This window comes from Hemibagrus wyckioides, linkage group LG19 (genome assembly GCF_019097595.1).
Source record: "Hemibagrus wyckioides isolate EC202008001 linkage group LG19, SWU_Hwy_1.0, whole genome shotgun sequence".
Lineage (NCBI taxonomy): Eukaryota > Metazoa > Chordata > Actinopteri > Siluriformes > Bagridae > Hemibagrus > Hemibagrus wyckioides.
Genome location: NC_080728.1, coordinates 5,683,496 through 5,705,303, shown reverse-complemented (window position 1 = coordinate 5,705,303; position 21,808 = coordinate 5,683,496). Strand labels below are relative to the sequence as shown.

General features: G+C 39.7%; 1 protein-coding gene across 1 annotated transcript in view; it reads left to right on the top strand.

The window, feature by feature from the left end:
* syn3 (synapsin III) overlaps nt 1-21,808 on the top strand; it is a 109,903-nt gene that overhangs the window by 73,222 nt on the left and 14,873 nt on the right. The window contains exons 7-10 of the mRNA XM_058416766.1: nt 11,484-11,546; nt 16,921-17,063; nt 19,462-19,536; nt 19,651-19,753. Of these exons, the coding sequence (XP_058272749.1) occupies nt 11,484-11,546; nt 16,921-17,063; nt 19,462-19,536; nt 19,651-19,753 (384 nt within the window). The remainder of the gene's footprint in view (nt 1-11,483; nt 11,547-16,920; nt 17,064-19,461; nt 19,537-19,650; nt 19,754-21,808) is intronic.

Here is a 21,808-nt window from a genome sequence, read left to right as displayed (position 1 = left end):
AGATCAGCAGCTGATGGTCTTTTAGTCATTTCAAGAATTAATACTAATATAAGTCTACAGTAAGTGCGTTTAGTCGTTATAGTTCCTGTTCTGTGGAAGACACTGACAGATGATCTGTCTTAAAGGGAGGTCACACTGCACATTTCGTTCCATTGACTTCCACACTTCACACACATGGATTCTGGAGAACAGAAACCTAAGCTGAAGAAGTTCAGGTTTGGTGAAGTTTGTATGAATTAAATGAAGACGTGTGACCAACAGAATATCGACACATCATGATTTGACCTCTTCAGAAAAGTCAAGCCAGAGGAAACAGTGATTATAGTGGTGTCACACCGTCTTGTTTCACACAACACAGCTTTTAAAAACATAGAAACTCAACATTAATAGAAAATCTGTGTGGTTTGTGGTGTTACTGCGTACAGGAAATAACAGATTTATATAGATTATTTTTTGTAACTGTTTCAGGGGTCCTTAATACTGTAACAGTTCCCATACGGCAGTGCTCTGTGGTCAGTACATGATGAATGTTTTTATTATATTGTACATGATGTGTGGATGAAAAACCCAGTATAATAGTGGGTGATATCATATCTGGTTGCCGCCCGTATACGCACAAGTCTAGCGAGTCCGCCTATTAAGATCTGTCACAGCTGTATGCTTAAAAATAACATAGAATTTTTCTTTTTTATTTTACTCAGGGTTGCTTCCTCTTGTGTTATCCTTTTTTATTTTCACATATTTGATTTGATTTTATTTTTTAGATAAAATAATCAATTTTCCCATCATTTGCGTTTTCCTTATTGACTGCTTGATTGATTTCTTTATTTTTTCTTTTCTTTTCTTTTCTTTTCTTTTCTTTTCTCTTCTATTAGAAACAGTTTATTGAAATTCATTCCATTGAATTTATTCGATTTATTTTATTTTATTTTATTTTATTTTTGTAAAACACTTTTGGATGCATTTGCATAGGGAAAGTTCTTTATACTGTATTTGAAGTGTATTATTATTATTATCATCATATAGTATTAATGATGGAATGTGAATGGACTGCCTTCAAATGCATTCGATTTCATTAGGAATGTGGTCTGATCTTCAGATATCCCGAAATGCTTCCAGTAAAGTGTGGGAATGGCTTCAGTGTGGGAGTGAAGAATAACAGGGTAAGAAGACGAGGGTAAACGGGGGGAAAAAGACAGGGTGGGCAATAAGGACCTAAGGGAGGAAGAATGAGTGCTAGTGACTCACTGCAGTGGAAATAGTTCAGGTCAGGGGGTAGTGGGATATATGCGTCAGCCCCCGGAGGACTTGGAGGTGGACCTCAACAGGGATCTCAAACAGACTAAATATAGACGTGGGCTTGGAATCTCCCTTGTTTGTCTCATTACTCAGTTTAGGTCGTGCATTATGTCATATAGGTTGAAAGGGTTTAGATTTATAACAATTACCGCTATAGTCATCGAAGTAAGGTTTTTAAGGTGGGTCCATCACAGACGTTATGCTGATGATGAAAACATTAGAAATATAGTGGTGCACTCAAGGGTAACATTAATAGGATAAAAAAAAAAGTGCAGTGAAAATAAACGAGTGGATCCGGGATTGACATTGTTTTGCGAAACATCAGGGACCTGATCTCTGTGGAAACATCCTTAAATTTAGCCTTTTATAATGCAAATTTTAGCTCGTTTTCATTGCCTTTGGCTCGTTCCATTAGTCAGCGGTCACTCTTCACCCACATTGCTGACCACCACTGGGTGGATTTAAGGTCACTCAGATGAACAGTTTGTTCAGTTCAGATTTTACAGACAGGAATTCCCTTTGTGTGCCTCTTTCAGTTTTGTGCACTATAAGCCTGGGAAAGAGAAGACCCCATGCTACTTAGAGCCATCATCATTAATACTGATGGGAAAGTTTGGTGTTCTTTTATGATTGTTTGTCCTGTTAAAATTTTATTACATTTTACCCATCCATTTATTACGCCTTTATTGGGACGCCCTTTTTAAACCGTTATGTCTTGTAAAGCTGAAATTTATCACGTCTCCTTGGAGATCAGTAGGTGGATGTAAGCATTGTGTTGACAGGAGTGGACGTGGTTATGGTTCGAGGCACTGTTAATAGCTCTGGTGTGTACTGTATACAGTGGAAAAACGGAAAATGTGGTCAGTCAGATTTAAGAAATAAATATTAGTTATATTATTGTAAATTAATTCAGTACATTTCTCTCCAAAACCTGATTTCATTGCTTATACTAAACTACATTTAAACTAGTTTGTAATGACTAGACTGAATGATGTGTTCACATTGGATTAATGTAAACCAGGTAGATTGTGAAATCTCATGAGGATCTTGGAGCTGATAGGATCTACAGAACAACTGTAGTGTTCTGTTTCCTTTTAGACAACTCATGCATGATAACGGGCATGTGTCTGTTATCAGACTCCCACTGTTGTGGGACTGATTGTGAGATCGGGGTTGAATTTTATTCAGATATTTGAAAATATGTGATCAAGTCATATTAGATCTACGCTAATAAATTGCGTTAGTGTTACTCTGTGCAGTCACGTGAAAGCGTACATGTTTGAATTATGTAAAATCAACATTTTAGTGTAGAAACTATTGCTTTTTTGACACTTGATTGACCCAAATGATGTTGTCTGTAGATACGGAGTCATTACATGTCCACAGGCTGTCATGGAGCCGTCTCTGGAAGTCGTTTTTGTAATTTAAAGCAGCAGTGCTTTCACCAGAGCTCTGGAGCTGGAGAAGATGGAGGTGTCACCTTGGTTTTATTCTGGGATACTAGAGAGCTTCCTCTGGCACTGTCACAGAGGCCCTGAGCAGGGAAACTAACCACAAACCGTGTGGGTACAAGAGGGTTATTAGGGTCTAGGATTATTTTAAAGGTTATTTAAATGCTATACATAGCCACTATAAAACCAGATTTATGGCATGCAATGAAAGATACATGTATGAAGATACAGTATGTCACAGCCTTGAACACATTAGTTTGAATGAAAGAAAATAATAAAGATCTTTTCTGAGAAAAGATCACAGTTCTACACAGACTTTATAGATTGTGCATGATTATTTCGTTTGACCAAATGTTCCACATGAATCATAACATAAAGTGTCCCTTGTTCTTGCCAAATATTTGTGACTCAGTCGTTATTGACAAAGAACATACACTTGTTCGGGTCACGTGCCGAGACGTCTGCTTAACGTTCACTCTTTGTTTCCCTTTTCCAGTATATTGACCCTATAAATATATATATTTATACCAAAGTCATTTTTTTTTATCAAGTTTAAATATTCCTCTGTGTTATACTACACCAAGTATGTATGATATATGATAATGATAAAACAAAACCCTTTACATCCCTGGAACGTCTCCTGATGACAGGCATGAATGCACATTAAAGGTAGAGGGATTTATATCCTCATCCTCATTTGGGTGACACTGGACAGTAAATAATGGAACTGTGACTGATTAATGTCCTTTATACAACAGCAATCAAGGGTCCAGGAGGAACTATTAGGTCAGTGTAGTTTCTGAGTTCATTATCGGCACTAATTCCTTGCTGTCACAAGCTGACAGATGTAATGGCAGATCCGTGACGGTGTGAAAGTCCCCAAGTGGCTCTGTCTCCTGGGTCACAAGCTGTCCACACAGATCCATCCACAGCATCAGTGAGCACCACCAAGCGACAAGACTCCAACCAGGGGTAGAAATATGGCTTTAAAATGTATCTACATAAACAAAGCAGTTCACTGGTCAGGATTGGAGTAGAGCCATGGGATGCTTGTCCATCTCAGGGCCCCATGCACCCACACACACTTTCACACTAGGGGCAATTTAGCATAGCCAGACCACCAACTGACATGCATTTGGGAAACTGGAGAACCTGGAAACCCACAAGGACACGTTCCAAACAGAAAGTAACCAGAGCTCAGGTTTGACCCGGGAACTTAAAGCAGCAAAGTTACCATGAAAATTAGCATTTCATTTCCTTTTAGCTTGGTCATTGTAAGTCCCTATGTTTTTTTTTTTTGGGATTGCTGGCCAAAAATGCATGATTTTAATGCAGTTTTTTCAAAATTTGTGACTTGCAGAGATTGTTTTTCTTAAATTGGTCAAACTGCAAGCACAAGATTTCTCTTTTAATATCTTAATAAAGACACATGACTTTCTGTGAGAGCCATAGTCATGGAAGAGGGCTTCGACTGAATGTCTGTCAGATGACGTGCTTCGGCCCAAATCTATTCAATTCAATTCATTTGTATAGCGCTTTTAACAATGGACATTGTCTTAAAGCAGCTTTATAGAAATAAAGAATCGTAGAAATAAAATTATTTAAAGTTTAAAGATAAGTACTACTTATACTTATAGATACTACTTATCCTTAACATTTATCCTTAATGAGCAAGCCTGAGGCGACTCCAACCAGGGGAAGAGCGTCTGGATGGATCAAGAAGAATCTACAGAAAATCTACAGAAAATGTGCTTTCATTTTGAAATATTGCAAATATTACAGTTTATTTTGCTATGTCTGCCATCACAAAACTGCAAAATCCTTAAGTTTGAAAACACTTTTTTGCTTTTTTATTTTATTTTTAGTTACTAATCTCCCAATCTCTGTAGGTATTATTGTCCCTGGCCATTTTTTAATTCATTTTAAACATAAATACAGGCTCATATAACACCACCAGAGTCTAACTGTATACAGTATAATATTTGGTCCCAGACTGAATGGAATGTGTTTCTCAATGGACGTCTCCCTCAGATTCAGTGCTGTTTCACCAGAGCCCATGGTTTCACACAGCTCCATCTCACATGACTGCAAAATCTATACAGAATATGGTTTAGTTATAATAAGACTACTATACACTTCCTGGCAGAGCACCGTACTCAAAGCCCACAGCAAAGAGAGCCCCAAAAATAGGTTCTGATGTCTGGACTTGTATTTAACTCTGAAGAGGTCACAAGATCTAAGTAGCTGTAAGGGAAAGAAGTAGCGCTTTATGCTTACTGTTATTAAACCTTATTAAACCAAATCACTTAACCACCTGTTTACACATGGCTAGAAACTGGAAACTGTAACACCTTTTTAGTGTCATTAAGTATACTTCTGAGGTTGCATAGTCATCTGGATCATACTCCTTTTATTCATTAATTGCAGTGACTAAGCTGCTAGTCAGTATAGATCTAGTAGATTAGTGTTGGTGCATCTGTTCTCACTTTATTACTTGGATGAGTAAAGGAAATAAATGCAGGTGTTTCTTCATCTCCAGAATACGTCATTTCTCAGGAATATTCCACTCAGGAATATCACAGACCTGAAAAATAGTGCATGTCTCTTCCTTACACCCGTTTCCAGTATAGGTCATAATCAAAGCCAGATGAGGACAGAGCCATGTGTAGAAATTGCAACAGGTTATTAGTCCTGTTAAAGGTTTTTAGAAGTATTTGCTTACATAGGGGAAAAATACAGGTCGTTTCTGGGAAACGTGTGACTTGGCACTTTCGGTTTATGGACCTCATTTGTTATTTCCTCCATTTAGTGAAATGAAGGTGAACCTATTCATAAGGTACAAGACTTCAAAGGCTACATACTGAAGCATCTAAAAGAAAAGACGCATTTTGAGATGCTCTGATAATACACAAAACTATGATTTTTGATTATGATTATGATTATGAGTTGATTATTATAATACAATGTCACAGTACTTCTTTGTAGTATTCATTAAAAATGCAACATAAAAATACCATGTTATTATATATTAATTTTATTGCAATCTCTTAGCTTCCTTAACTGTAATCAGGTCAAATGTCAGAGCGATATTCCTGATCTCTCATCGTTTCATGTCATGGAATTATTTTTGCCGAAATCATTTGATTTTAAACCCTTTATTATTAGAAATCCAGTTCAGCATTGTAGCACTTTCCCAGCTTCTGCTACGACATACGGAGCAAACCTAATTAAAGCCATACCATGCATTGAATTTAGGCGTCCTAAAGAGTTGAAAGGAGCCACATAGACGTTTCAGAGTGCCTTAAGTGTCCTGAGTGGTCTCTGGTGGAAAGGTTAATATCAGTCTAGATCCTAACGCAAGCCCATTTTCTTTTTAGTGGACGTCCAGGTGAGTCTGTTCCAAAGCCGTGTACATGCCTCTCTCCTCAGTCTCTCTGATCTGATCTGACTGTCATCAGGCTACTGGGTAGTTGTGATGGTTTATAGGGCACGTAACATAAAAAATAAATCGTAAAGAATGAATGGATAGGGCATGTGGATGGAAGGCTGCCTCACCATCTGGAGGTGGATTTTCCCAGAAGATTGAAAAACAGCGCATTTATTTAGTCGGGTATAAGAAGTTGATTGTTAAAACATATCTCCTCATAAGTTATGGTTTTCATCAGCCAGACCATCGTTTTTTTCAATCTGAGAATCTCAAACTGTCTAAAAGTAATAGAAATGTGATCTTATTTCTCGGAGCTTTGAAAAATACTAACTTCAGAATGCGTTCATTTTCACGGACACTTTATTAGGATTGATAGCTTACTGTACTGTATATATGAGGAACAGAAACAGAAGCACGAGAGACAGATGTGAAAGACAGTTAAAGGACACGTGTGTATTTAAAATGTTTATTAGGATAAGTCCAATATTCCTGTCAGTACATTAGGAGTCTTAGCACACAGGGTTATCGAGTTCATTTCTATAATCAGAGACCAGGCCAACACATCTGAAGCAAAACCAGAAAACAACGAGGAACAAAGGAACTCTGGAACAATAGCTTGCGATCACAGTGAATAGACCAGGTGCTGACATCCAAACTACTGACAATAGATGGAACAAGGACAAATAATGTGAATAAACTGTAATAAAACTATAAGCATAAATTCTGAAGCATAAGCAGAGATAGGTTACTGTATATTTATATATACTGTATATTTACACCATTCACAATTGTTATAGAGTTGCAGTGATATCTGTGTGGTTGTATGGAAACTTTTGGCCAAGTGACATATTTTATTGATTTCTAAATGAAAAAGATGTATATTCAAGCATATTTTTTGTGACTGTGGCCAAAGAATTCCATTTCTAATTGATCAGCCCACAGCACTGGATGTCAGAAAGCTTCTGGCTTGTCTGGCTTTGCCTGTATCAGACACGTCATCACTTTTGTGATGAAGTCACAGATATCCCACAGACATCCTGCTGATGACTCTCCCATGCAGATCAAGTAAGAATAATGACCACTCCACTGTCAAAGAAATCTTTAGAGGATTTTGCTTTGTCTTTCCTTGATTTCCACAGTTTCCCTTAACTGCCACTTTTTAATGACATTTCAGCAGTGGCGGACCGTCAGGGCCAGCAAGGCCTTCTCTGCTGGTCTAAACAGCAGTGATCTGAATCACTGACTGCATGAGTGTGTAATAAATTATTCCCAATAGTCTATTCTCTACATTTCATAGCTTTTCTCTTGGTTGCGCTGCTTCCAGTAGTGTATATTTATGATTAAAATAAGTTTGCAATGAAACTGTTCCATTAACCAATCAGATTTCGAGTTGGTGTCACTGGGGTCATCTAGCAGGCATACGATTACGTCAGCAATTTCCCGTCCTTTGGATAATTGGAGTAGTCAGAGGCAGCGAACCGCACAAATTAAATAAAATATATATATTTTAACAATGGCTGACAGAGAAGAAGAAATCAATTTGGTGAAGGCCAGTGAAGGCCTAGGTGTGAAATGCTCGGCCCGTCACTGCATTTCAGACACTAGGAATTGCAAGTTTGAGGCATTTTGATATGTTTTATGCTTTGTAGAAGACCAGAGTTTTAAAACAAAGATTACAGTACACTGAATGTTTATTTCCTCGCACAGCTTGATAGGAAGTTGGGGTCAGAGCACAAAGCAAGCCATGATGCATCACCTTGAAGCAGAAAGGGTTAAAGACTTTCTCCAAAAGGCCCAAGAGTGGCAACTTGGTGCTGCTTGTGATCAGTAACCCAGCACCAGCAAGCATGTTCAAAGTATAAAAGATAGAAAGAGCTGCTTGCTAGATATGTATCTGCTCTTGTAGTAAGTGAAGTATGAATCCTCTCCTTTCATGAGTTCCATTTTCTTTCAATGTGATTCATCTCCAGAAACCAGAAGGATACTTGAAGCTGTATAACTAAGAAAGATCTCATTTATCTCTTTTATTTACGTCAGCTGTCTCTTTTACCGCCATGGTTTAGGAGTTTAGTCTGAAATGTGTAACTGTTTACCTTTTTGCTGCAATCAATGGGCCACTTTTTTGCATCCCAGGAATGTCACACAGAGGTGTTTCAGCTTTAGCGAAGTGAGTCAGACATCTAACCTATCCTCTGTCTGTATTTCTATAGCTCTTTCTCTTTTCATCTATCTCAGTCCACTTCCCACATACACCTGGGTATGGTCTGTAGGTGTAGGTTGTTTAAGTCTGGAAGGCGAAACAGTTGCTGGAACACACTCACAGCTTGCCATGTCTGCACAGTTTACTGCAAATGACGGAAAATCACTTCATAAAACAGATCCCAGGCTTGTGACGTCAGTCACCACATAAACTGGATAGCTCCTTTTGTGCCCCACCATTACTGACCAACATACTATAGCTTGAGTTATTGGTGTGAAAAGGAGGGGGATAAAATTTCCAGACAGTTGTTCATTTTCTTAAACACAAAAGCACGGGTGTGCAAACAGACATGAAGGAAGCAGTGGAAATACCTTTTACATGCTGTAGACAGTTAAAGGTTTGGTGAATATATTAGAAACTTTTTTTTTTTTTGTATTTGTGTTTATTTTTCATCTTATTTCACTTCATTTCTCTTGAACCCTTTGATCATTTCACACATTTACTAATAAATTAGTGAAATGTTAAATCGATGAAACAAATACATTCCTCTCTACCACTTCCGACATTATTCTAACTTTGGTGCGAGACATTCCAGACTTTTCCACCGCATTATTTGTTCCAGAGCATTCCGGCTCCCGGAGGCAGGGATGTGGTGCTCACCCTGCAACTGTCGTCAGGGCCACAGGAATTCTGAGAGGAATGCAAGCAAATGGAGATGGAAATCTGTAGATATTATTTCTGTGGGTGTAGTGCGTCACTCACATCCTCAGCAGGAATATCCTGTTCTGCTCTGCTTCACCCTTCTCTCTCTCCCTCTCTCCCTCTCTCTCTCTCTCTCTGTCTGTCTGTGTCTTTTTTTCATTCATTCATGTATTTAATCAAGCAAGTAGCGGAGATCCATATATGGACTTTCTTTGTGTGTGTGTGTGGGTGTGTGAATAGAACATAAAAATAATAAAATAAAAATAATGTGCAATTTTTTAAAACTTTATCCCTCCATACCTGAATTTGAAAAGTGACACATATAAAGGAAAGAAAATAGTGCTCTCCTCCAAGCATGTTACATGAGCAGTCGAAGAAGATCCCTCTGTATACCTTGCTGAATCTTCAGCTTGTTCTTCCCAGTTTATCATCCGTCCCTCGGGTTTGTTTTTTTGTGTAACCTCATCTGTTCTTTCAGAGTTTTTTTTTTCCAGAAGGAACACACGAGGATGACGTGTTGAGCTCATGAAAGCGGTGCAGTGACTTTACTGTTATATATAGTACTGTAGGAAACACCACAGCAGATACAGTTACCATGTCTCTGGTCACCACATTCACCTTCGAGAGCGAACTCTCAGCTCACGTATATAACGATTAACGCTTTCTTTTTTCAAAGATTTAAGCTCATCATTTTTCAAAACACAGGAAAAGAAAAAGACAGGAGAAGAATAATATTAGAGCAGACTTGGAATATAGTAGGAAACACCACATCACACCTGTAAACCTCCATCCATCCATTTTCTATACCCGCTTTATTCCTAATTAGGGTCACGGGGATCTGCTGGAGCCTATCCCAGCACAGATTGGGTGAAAGGCAGGGGTACAACCTGGACAGGTCACCAGTCCATCACAGGGCCACACATATAGACAGACAACCACACACAGGCAATTTAGAATTACCAATCAACCTAATGTACATGTTTTTGGACTATGGGAGGAAACCGGAGTACCCAGAGTAAACCCACACAAGCATGGGGAGAACATGCTCCACAACTCCACACAGAAAGGCCCCTGCCTGTTCGAACCCGGGATTCCATCCCAGGACCTTCTTGCTGTGAGGCAACAGTGCTAACCACTAAGCCACCCTGCCTGTAAAAGAACTACCTAAATCAAATAAATGAAATACTTGCACTTGCAACATGATGCATTCGACCCAACCCGATTCTCCTGCCATGTACGTAGAAACACTGATGTACTTCTGACTTTACAAATTATGCGATCAGTTCTAACATGAGATAAACATGGATTCCATCAAAGAAATACCTTCAATTAAAATGGAAACAGAAAAATATTACAGCATAATAGATACCGAGATAAAACTATATACCACTCACGTCGACAACGAACTCTCAACTGAGGAGAAAATGCTTGACCTCTCCTGTTAGACTCATTAGCTGTATGTGCCCCGCCCCTTTTACCAACTACTCGTACGCTATAGGATAAACAACGTGACATCTAATCAACCTTTTTCGGCAGGACTCCACAACCTGTTTCCTTTCTGTTACATATGCCTCAAAGCCTGTAAGAGCAAAGCAGAGGCCACCCAGACAAGCTTTCTGTCCTAGAGCTCTTTTATCACTTCTGAAAATAAACTGTTAAATGAAGATCCAGTCAGCGCAAACAACACATCAGGTATATAATTAGGAGTCGAGACATCTGTCCGATTTCCGCGGATTAAGACATCTGGGTGGAATCACTGGAGTGGAAGCTTGGTCGCTTAAAAATCTCCAATATATCTCCAACATAACTAAAGCAAATTGATTCTTTTGGGCTGCTTTGTTTTTACTAACAGTCATGCGTTATTGATGTTCTACTTTCATTCCCATTACATTAGATGTAATCTTTCTTCTTTCTCCAAAACCCATCCCAAACTTTGCGGTTTCCCCCATCCCTTTTCCAGGAACTTTTCTTTTTTGTGTCATGATAAAACCAACATTCTTCTCAAAATATCTCACTACCTAAACACCAGTCTTTTTTTTTGCTCCCTCAATGGCTTCATTCATCAGTGGAGTCAGGAGTTTCTCCAAATTCTGCTGAGGTATTTCTGGCTTTAGAACTGGTGTGTGGTGGAGATGCAGAAGTATATAATAAAGTCTCCAAATAGACATACCGATTACCATTATGGATTGTGTGTCTGTGTGTGTGTGTGTGTCTGTGTGTTAGACCACTGAACCAGGGAACTGTGGTGATGCTTACCACTATGAGCTCAGAGGACAGTGACTGTCCTGAACACTGCAACCTAGCAGCTCACAACATTTGAACTGATTTACACTCTGGTCAAGCCGTTGTCTAATTGCGGTTTACACTCTCCCCTGATGTGTGTATGTCCTTTTTTTCCCTGCAGATGCCAACTCCGACATTTCCAGTCGTTGTGAAAATGGGGCACGCCCATGCAGGCATGGGAAAGGTAAGAATCATGACTTATTCAAAGCTCATATGAAGCTCATATTCACAGTACAGGATCTGGAGAAGAAGTGCGTAGGATTCATGTCCGCATGATTGGAGGATTATTAGTAAACTTTAACTGGAGCGCTAATATTAAAGTCGTCCGCTAATTGTTGCATGCACTGTAACTGTCCAGTCTCATTCAGAAGAACCCGTGTGGGTGCAGGATTTCATTCCAACCCGATCAGAAGCCAAGATCTGGTGAAGCTCCTGCTTGACTGAAATGAAAACCTGCCTCCACACACCCAAGCCCTTAGATAAGATTGGACACCCCTGCTTTATAACATACCGTTCTACTTTCATACTAGCTGAAAGTAAATACATGATGAACAGTTAGCGTGTTCTGAATGAATAAAAATAGAGATACAAATAGCAGGTGCACATTTTTTTTTTGCCAGAAAGCTTCTTTATGTTGAGACTCTGATCCTGCAGCGTGAAACAAACAACCAAACAAAAGGTTTTCATTTCATGTGGAGCTTGAAGGGCAACTGTCTTTATTTCTCAGTCACTTTTAACACGATAGATAGGGCCACAGATCAGCTGGTTCAGGACTTTTCCAGCAACCATGTTTTTTAGATTTTTCTAAGATTGTAATATAAGTAGACCTCAAATTTAAAAAATAAAAGCCTTCTACTCTTAACCATGCCCACTGCCAGACTTCGTTATTAAATCCAAATCTGACCCCATGTATTGGTCACTTGCTTAGGCTTGCACAGCATCCTATCCTAGCTCATCATATACAGAGGGGCTGAAAAGTCAAGAAGCAATGAAAGTTAGACTTCATTGTTTTTTTTTAAATCCTAGCGTTAGTCCCGTGTAACGGCAGGATCTGTTGTTTTTTGTAGTGGATTATTCGAGCTGCATGATTTGGCGGGGGTTTTACATCAGATGCCCTTTCTGTCGCAACCCTCCCTTTTTTATCTGGGCTTGGGATCGGCACTGAGAGTTAACTCTTCAGTGGCTGGGGTGGCACCCTGCCCGGGAACCGAACCCGGGCCGTGGCAATGAGAGCGTGGGACCCTGCTGCTGGACAACCAGGAGGCCTGACTGCATACTTAATTATTGTCTATTTATTTTTTAATACAGCATAGATTACAGATTACTCTGTAGATTACAGTGGCTCTGTGGCAGAATGTGTTACAGTTAACCCAAAATGTAATGCTTCTGGATCGGTACGTCACCCTTATTTGGGAGTGGAGAGAAGTCATCCATGTTTTAGAGCAACTGGAATATGTATCCTTGATATCTGTTGTCACAAATCATCCGTGTTTGTTCCCTCCTTGCTCTGATCACACCTGCCTTCAGCATGCTACTGAGAAATTTCAAAAAGACGCTTCTCTGAAATCTAGAATGAGGCAGGTTGCATTTTTTTAAGAAATATTTTAGAAAAGATCTGCCAGGCTCTCTGACTTGTATATATTCTCTAACAGTGAGTCCACGTCTGCAGTCAATATGTCCATTTGTCTTTTGTCTTGCATCTCTATGGGTGGACTTAAGTATCCGGTCATGGTATTTGATGGCACTGTAAATAATACTCAGTGGCCATTGATCTGATGTTATTGATCATGTGCAATACATCTCCAAATGCTTCTGAACACGTCATCACTGATGTTCAGGCTCTTTTAGCTGCCTCTGAAATGTTGGTAGTGACTGATTTAGTATTACTGACCTCCATAGTTTTAATTGCAGAGTGGTAAAACCTGCCCACTGTTGACCGACTATTTTCAAACCCGACACTGGAATTCTCCAGCATATCTGATGGGATTTGCTTTGGGGGTTTGGTCAGACTTTGCCCTGGCTTAAAATCTCCCTTGCTTTCTGGTCCTCGGCCATGGTAGCGATGTGGCACATGCTATATCCTGCAGAACTCCTTTCATATGCTGTTTACTTGTTCAGAAGTAATTTAACCATGCTCGAGGGCTCCCACCAGCAGTCTGCTGTCCCATATGCTTAACTTGATTGATCCATGTATGCATTATAGTGATTTATTCAAGAAGAGGCAATCATCCAGTGCCCTCTAAACGTGTGCACCAAGGACCTGGCTGTACGAATCTCATCTCAGGGTTATGAATCTCTGGTGATGGCTTTTGAGCAAGTTAGAATTTCCTTCTCATTTCCAGAGCAGCGGTGGCTCAGCCTTTCTGGATTAATGATCAAAACGTGGAGGTTCAAGCCCCAACACCACCAAGTTGAGCTTGTTGGGCTCTTGAGCACCGGTCTTAACCCTCTTTGGTTCAGAAATCTGTATCATACCTGACCTAGTGCTCTGATCCGAACTACCAAACAAGCTGGGATATGTGTGGACAAAAAATTCAGTGTGCTGTATGCAAATTAAGGCTTCTTATTCTCATGTCTGCTAGAAGAGCCAGTGATATCTCATGCCCAGCTGGGTTGCTGTGGCTTGGAGCATTGCCTGTAAGATTTCTGTTAGAATTGAATCTCCTGTCATGGGCAAGAGCAAACGCATTATTGTGTTGCATTACAGTAACAAACAAGTGTGGCGTAAATTCTTTTATATTCAGGTTGTGCACAGTATGGATTCGCCTTCAATGCTTTGTCTATTTGTGCCACTTGTAAAGCCACTGGTCTCTCTACTAGCGGGATTGATTTCAGCCCTGTCGCTTCTGGTTTGGTCATTGCTGTGATTATGCCTGCTCTTATTCAGGGTCAGAGCTTCCCTGTGCTCTGAAATGTGTCTAAAATCTTCTTAATGGAAGTAGTGCACTGTGGAGTAGCCCAGCCTCTTGCTTGGGTCGATGGGTCAGGGGTTTAATCTGCTGCATTAGGTGGAGGATCAAGCTTTAGTTTTGGCAGCCTTGATGCCAGGTTTCAGCGCATTAACTGCTGCTGTGCCATGTTCTGGGGTTTCATTCTGACTGTCTGAATGCTCCATTGGTGTGCTATCAGCAGTCTCCTTGAATGTTGGCCTCTGTCAGCTGCTGTTTTTCCTTTGATCAAGGATTTTGCCTAGTGGGCCTTACAGTCATATTTATTGCCATATTTCTTCCTGCAGCCAAGAGCCTGCAGACTGTGAATCATCCATTTGACATTATTCTGACATTGTGTCAAAGCTGGGTAAAGTGCTTGCCTGCGGTCTTTACCATAACATTGTTCTTGAAGTGTTTGTGGATGCCTCTTACTGATATCCTCAGCAATGGGATAGGGGACGAGCAGGATGTAGCAGGGACCTTACATAGGATACACATGGTCACGAGTTTGCTATTAGTATTCAGCTAGGAAATGACCACATGGGAAAACTCTACTAGTGCCATGAGGAAACCACCGTGGCGTCCAGAACCGAATGAGGTACAGCTTGTTTTTGAGAGTCGGCTCCGGAGTACAGGATGACCGCTCAGCCAGGAAACTCATAAAAAACACCACTTTTCATTTTAACAAATCCACTACACACCTGCTTCAGGTCTATTTTTAACCTCAGTCTAATCGAATACCACCATCCACACCCTCCACTTTCATACACTGAAGCATTTCTAAATGTACATATGTTTGTATATGTATTAAATATGTATTATACAGTATATTTATACATTTTGCCAGTATGATCCTGGTCAGCTTAGAACCATTTTGAGACAATCTACAGAGTTATTCTGTTCACCTTTATCCTATTATGAAGCATTTTTATTCTGTCCTGATATGACACAAGATAGAAATGATTACTCTCTCTCTTTTGTGTTACCTTTTCCAGGATGGTAATGCAATATAAAGACCGAGATGAGGGCCACCATAACAGCTTCAATGCTCCTTTACACAGATTTTATTGTCTCTGGAACTGAAGGAACTACACATCTATCAGATGCTCAATCTTGGTCATTACAGTTAGGCTGAGATTTAGTTACAGTGAAGGCTATAGCGTTACAGTATGCTGTATATTTCACTTCTCAGGAGGTGAAAGAAGTACACAAAGATGTAACCTATAGGTAGAATATAACCTAGAGCTCAACAATGATCATGTTCCACACATGTCTATAGGATAATTATATTTAGTGCACATTCTGGTCAATATCATCATGGGCAATTTGAATGCACAGTTGGTTCACACTTCCATACAGGCCTGCAGCTGTGTGTGTGTGTGTGTGTGGACATGTATTAATGTCTGTTTACATTAGTCTTTGTATCAGACAGGGATAGAGGGTGTGGAGTTGTAACTTTTATGATCTCAGTCCAAATGTCCCTGATGGCAGGGAGGGGAGACGTTCAGGGTATTTCCATCTCAGAATATTAGACAATTATCCGATCTTTCTGTTTAAATGCCAGGTTTATGCAACAGTGTAACTGTAAACCACATACTGTATTATTCTTTCTTCTTTGCTTTGTTTCTTCTTCATTGGATCTCTCTGAGTGTTATTTTTGATCCACGGATCACATTGTGCTGATAAAGATTTCTCATCTCAACTTAGCTTAACTCTTTATCGTTTGAATTCTTTTGATTAATAACTATTGAACTAATCCTAGTTTGCTTTCCCTTGTCTGATAAGGCCGGAGATTTGGAAATTCTCTAAAGCCCTTAACAAGTTTAATAGGGAAATAAAATAAGACTCTACGGTGTATATATATATTCCTACATGATGCATCCGTTACCTGAGCACTCAGGATGTCTGGATGTCTAACACATCCTTCTCATTCCTTCTAGCACATGTGACTGAGCTTGAGCTTGACCTCGGTGCGATAAGAACCCTGCGGAAACAACAGTGAGGGAGGGAACTTCTTCGAAGGTGTTTGGTGCTATTTTTGTCATTGAAATTTTTAAATGAGGAGGTAATAAGAAGGTGTGGTTGATTTTACCACCTGTAGTGCTGACCGAACTAATATCCCAAGCTCCTGAAATCGTTCACCTAAAATATGCAGCCTAAAGCCGAAGGTATTAAAGTGGTTCCCTTCAGAAATATATTCATAGTCTACTTTATTTATAGACGTCTCAGTCTTCCATTTTGAGGTTTTTTAAGTTTCTTTAACTTGTGGGAACTTTTGTGTGTGTGTGTGTGGTATCCTACAGACTAAGACAAAATTGTAGCTGTTTATTCTTTAAATGTTGCTTTGACCTTTAAACATTTGAAAATACCTTGAATATTGCTTTTGACCTCTACATGATAGCAAAAATCTCTTCCAGCAACTTTCATTTTCCAATCTCTAGTTATTACATTTTGCTTTATTTTATAGCCTTACTTTTATACATCAGCAGGTATTATGCATCTGTGTTGCATTTTATTATTTCATGCTTTGGTGCTTTTAATAGACTTGCTTTCCAGCTGCCTTCTTGTGTCCTTGCCTATGTTCGGTAGCTACAACTGAGCCTTCGTTTATGTTTCCTATGCATGCAGATAAAGGTGGAGAATTCGACCGATTTCCAGGACATCACCAGCGTGGTGGCTCTCGCCAAAACGTACGCAACTGCAGAGCCTTTTGTCGACTCCAAGTACGACATCCGGATCCAGAAAATTGGCAACAACTACAAAGCATACATGTAAGGATGGCTTTATTAACACTGTAGCTCTGTGTGTGTGTGTGTGTGTATTGTGTATGTGTGGTCAGGTGGGTGTATGCACGTGTGTTTCTTTTGTATATGTGTATAAGTGTGTGTGTGTGTGTCTTTTATGCCGGTGTTTCCCAGCTCTTATGTATTGTTTATCTATTTCTTTCACAGTCCCTCTTATAATGTGTATTCATTCAACACAAAACAATTTCACAACAAAACAAGAATATTCGGACACGTAGCGGACTCACCCCCTGAAAGTGTAGCTTATATTGTAAGTACATGGAAATTAGCTTGAGGTATGAAACCTCAGACTTTATAGAGACAGATACTCAGATAACAAACCCATGTCTGTCAGCGCATGACCATGAGAACTGGTACACCACACGTTTACTGAATAAGCATGATAGAATCCCTGCATTGCCGTAACACAGGACTCTCCTCTCCCAGCACTGCGCCCTGCTGTGGCATTCTCCGAGGGGAAACAGTGGCGTCTCCATCAGCCTGTCCTAACTATTATGTGGCTAGCCTCAGCACCCAGAGTCGCCAGCGGTGTGGCACTGGACAGCTGCTTTCCTACACACATTCCCTTCCCAGTCTCTCTTGCTGACCATTTTAAATGCTACCAGTTGAAGCCGCCTGTCAGTTTCCCATCCGGTGCACCTACAACAACTCATTTTCACATGTTCAGAGCTATAAATGCCATAAGATTTATGTTCATGTGCTGGTCATCAGTTTCACAATTTACTATTATGATCAACATCTTGGATGCACAAGGCATTCAGTTGTCTTCTCCAGGCTTTTAGGAAAGCGTCCTTTAAAAGGTCTAAATCTCAAAGGAAATGGAGCCACATTTTAAATAAGAAGGTAATAAGAGGGTGTGGTTGATTTTACCACCTGACCGAACTATCATCCCAAGCTGGAGCTCCTAAAAAATCGTTCACCTAAAATATGCAGCCTTCTACAGACATTTAGGAAACCGTTCTTTAAAAGGTCTAAATCTCAAAGGAAATGGAAATCTTTTAAGGTTCATATTTAGTAACCGCTTTATCCTGCACTGTGTCATGCTGGATCTGGAGCCTGTCCCAGGAAAACTCAGCACGAGGTGGAAGCATACACGCTCACACTATCATTCACACCTACTGAAGATATTAGGCTGGTCAGTTCACCTACAGATTTCACCTACGCATTTTGGAAACTTGGAGCAAACCAGAGAACCTGAAGGAAACTCACATGGAGGTGGGGAGAACAGGAGAATCTCCAGACAGGAAGCAACAGGAAGATGGGATGTGATAGTTTAGTGGTTAAGGTGTTGGACTACTGAGCAGAAGGTTGTCAGTTTGAATCCAAACTCCATCAATCTGCCCCTACTGGGCCCCTGAGCAAGGCCCTTAACCCTCAGTTGTATAAAATTAAATAAGTTGTTCTGTATATGGGTGTCTGCCATATGCTGTAAATGTAAACCCAAGCTCTGGATTCTTCTAGACAGATTTTTACCCACTGCACCACAATGTCACCAACTTTTACGACAATTCAATGCATTTTCAAAAGATTATCTATACTGTCATGAGGATATTTGTGTTTGCGGATTTAAAACATAGTCCTAAGGTTAGCATTCATTAAATATAAGGAAGCCTAACTGGTGTTAGTTTGCTAGCTGTTTTAGTGCGATTGTTGAGTTTATTTGAAAAGACTAGCTGTGATTTTGTTTCTGATATTGAAATGGGTCTCCTAGGTTCCCCTGGGCTCCTTTGCAGTCAACATGCTACTGTTCACCAGTGGACACAGTAATTTAATAGATTCATTATTAGTATTTCTTTATTTAAGTGTCAATTATTATCTATTTATTCTTTTTTTTAAAATATTTTTTATATATTTGTTTACTTTGTTTGTGCAGGTAATTGTATTTCAATTTTTATTGTAAGCATTTTATTCAGTTTTAATTAGTTTCAATTAGTTTCATAGTTTCAATTATGTGTTATACTGTGTATTGTGTACGTGACAAATAAAATTTGAATTTAAAGTAAATACAATTTAACATTGGAACATAACAGCGTACACACAAGACTTGTTTCTAATGCACAGATGCTGATTGAGAGACACATAAGTACCTCTTCCTGTTTAAACCAACTCAAAGTAAGCGGGAGCAACATCCTTCTAGCTTTAAACTATAAACCACACAATAAGTGTAATAAAAGACCCTGTAATAGCTCACTTATCTTCAGCTTACTTCCACACCAGCTTCCTTTTAGAGCTTGTCAGTGTGATCCATGGCCTTGTTGATAGCAGGTTTAGAATTTCATAAAGTTTGGGAGAAGGGGGGGGGTGATGAAAACTTTATCCTCAGTTTACTTTACATTGTTTTTTTTTTTGTCTCGTCTCTTTGTAGGAGAACCTCCATTTCAGGTAACTGGAAGGCAAACACGGGATCTGCTATGCTGGAGCAGATCGCCATGACAGATAGGTATGTCTGAGGATGTGAGAGAAAAACGTGACAATGAAGTGGAAAAGAATATACATATAATATAGAGTTTGTTGATTGATTTCATTCATTTATTTTTGACCTCTGGTTCTTTAGGTATCGTCTGTGGGTGGACTCGTGCGCCGAGATGTTCGGAGGTTTGGATATCTGCGCTGTGAAAGCTGTGCATGGAAAAGACGGCAAGGATTATATCATAGAGGTACATCACGCATCGCTGCTGTTTATTCCGTTCAGAAAAGTGCTTTCAATTGTTATAAAGCTGTCAAAAGGACACCAAGGTCAGCAAGAGCACTTGCTGCAGTATGATGGTCATATCTGTTTTTCTGTTGTAACTTGTTTTGTCTGCACTGAAACACGTTGACATTTATCTCCATGGTTTAGCCAAAACAAGCAAGCAAAGTGGCACTGAGACTTTAAAAGTTTAAAGAGCTTGTGTCGGACGCACTGTGGTGGACCGAAACTAGACTCCCTGATGTGCTATTAGTTGGGTGGATCAAGTCTGATTCAGACTCAGAATTTCAAAGTAGTTCAAAGCAAGTCAGCAAACAAAAGCAGTAAAGTGAAACTCCAGTCTCCTGACCTGTGGAACTTCTCCTGTGGAGTCTATTGTACTTCACCAGCAAAAAAACCTCTATCCACTTTGATGTGATGATTTTTTCCCCCTTGAGTCATAGAAAATTCGGGCTTTCGTGTTATTGTGCAGTTGATTTGCGTCTCTCAGCATGAAGTAATATGTTAGTTGTGGCTTTAAGTCAGTATTAAGCAAGGCACAAGCTTAGATCCCTCCAGCCATTTCAGAATTCCTATCAAAAAATGTGTTTAGACTAGAAAGATGATAGAGGAAGCGATAGCTGCATTGTGGGTCATGGCAACTTCATAATAACAAAACAACATAGGTGTACAGATTAGATATGTGATGTTCAGTAGAGCCAGAGGTAGAACACACCACAATGCACAATGCTGTGCTGTGACGTTTGTCTATCTGCGAGTTTATTTGTGAGAGCTTAAGGATCGTCCGGGAAATGCTTCCTTCGACATTAGCGTGTTTAGTCAGACTTAATCAAGTACATTGACCGTGTAAAACTTTTATAAGAGTAGGTGGAAATGGTGTAAAAAACGTCCTGCGAGAGGAAGAAAACACTGTTGAGCTTTCGGAAAGGAAAGAGAGTAGAGTAAAGACGGGGAGAGTACTTTACTAATCCCAGAGGGGACAGCTGGTGTCATGACACTCACAACACAAGAAGAGCACAAGACTGAAAGTCACAAAATTTTACAAATAAGAAAGAAGGAATATACAAATACATAACATAAAGCTGTATGTTAGGTATGTATGAGGAGCAGGTTAGATGTGTGGATTTAATATAAACATAAAGTAGTTATATATAAAGTCATAAATTATGCAAATCAATAGGCATGTCCATCATCTCCGATGTTCACATACTTTAGTTTCCTTTCCTGCTTGTTGACTCATGGTAGAGTCAGATAGCAGTGGGTAGGAAGGAACTGGAGTTTCTGAAGAAATCATTTCTGTGTTTTTATGTTCTAATAATATTGTTCATCTCTCTGTAGTTCACAGCTGGATACTGGATTAGATCCAATGAGGTCATCTTAGTGTGAATATAAGTATCCAAAATATGAGCATGGAGAGTCAATATTGCTTGCTGAAATGTGACAGGGCTTTGTCTGTTATCTGACATCACAGAATAAGACCTAACAGGAAGTTAATTTCCCATTCGCTCATTCATTCATTCTTTCATTCATTCAGTGATTTATCCTGATCAGGCTCATGGTGGATTCAGGGAACACAGGGTTAAGTATAAGGCGTGAAGTCATCATGTAGAGATCATCAGTCCTTCACAGGAGACCACACACACATGCACACACTCAATCACACCTAGAGATCATTTTTAGAGTCACCAACCCACCTCCCAGCATGTTTTTATAGGTTAGGAGGAAACCCTGAAGAACCCTAAAGAAACCCAACATGTGAAATTCATCATAGAGTGTAACCTAAGATCAGGACTGAACAGGGAAACAGTTTCTTTCCTCAATCCACCCGACTTCTCAACACAAACAAAGAACTGGACTGAACTGAACTGGAAACTCGCACCCGCGAGTACATAGACGTTTACAGCACCAGTCATATAGACAATGTTTACACGCTGTTCTGCACACTCACGCCTGTGCTGTTTTGCACATTACTATTTAACTGCTGCTACTGTATGTTCACATATATTTACAAGAATCTTCTTAT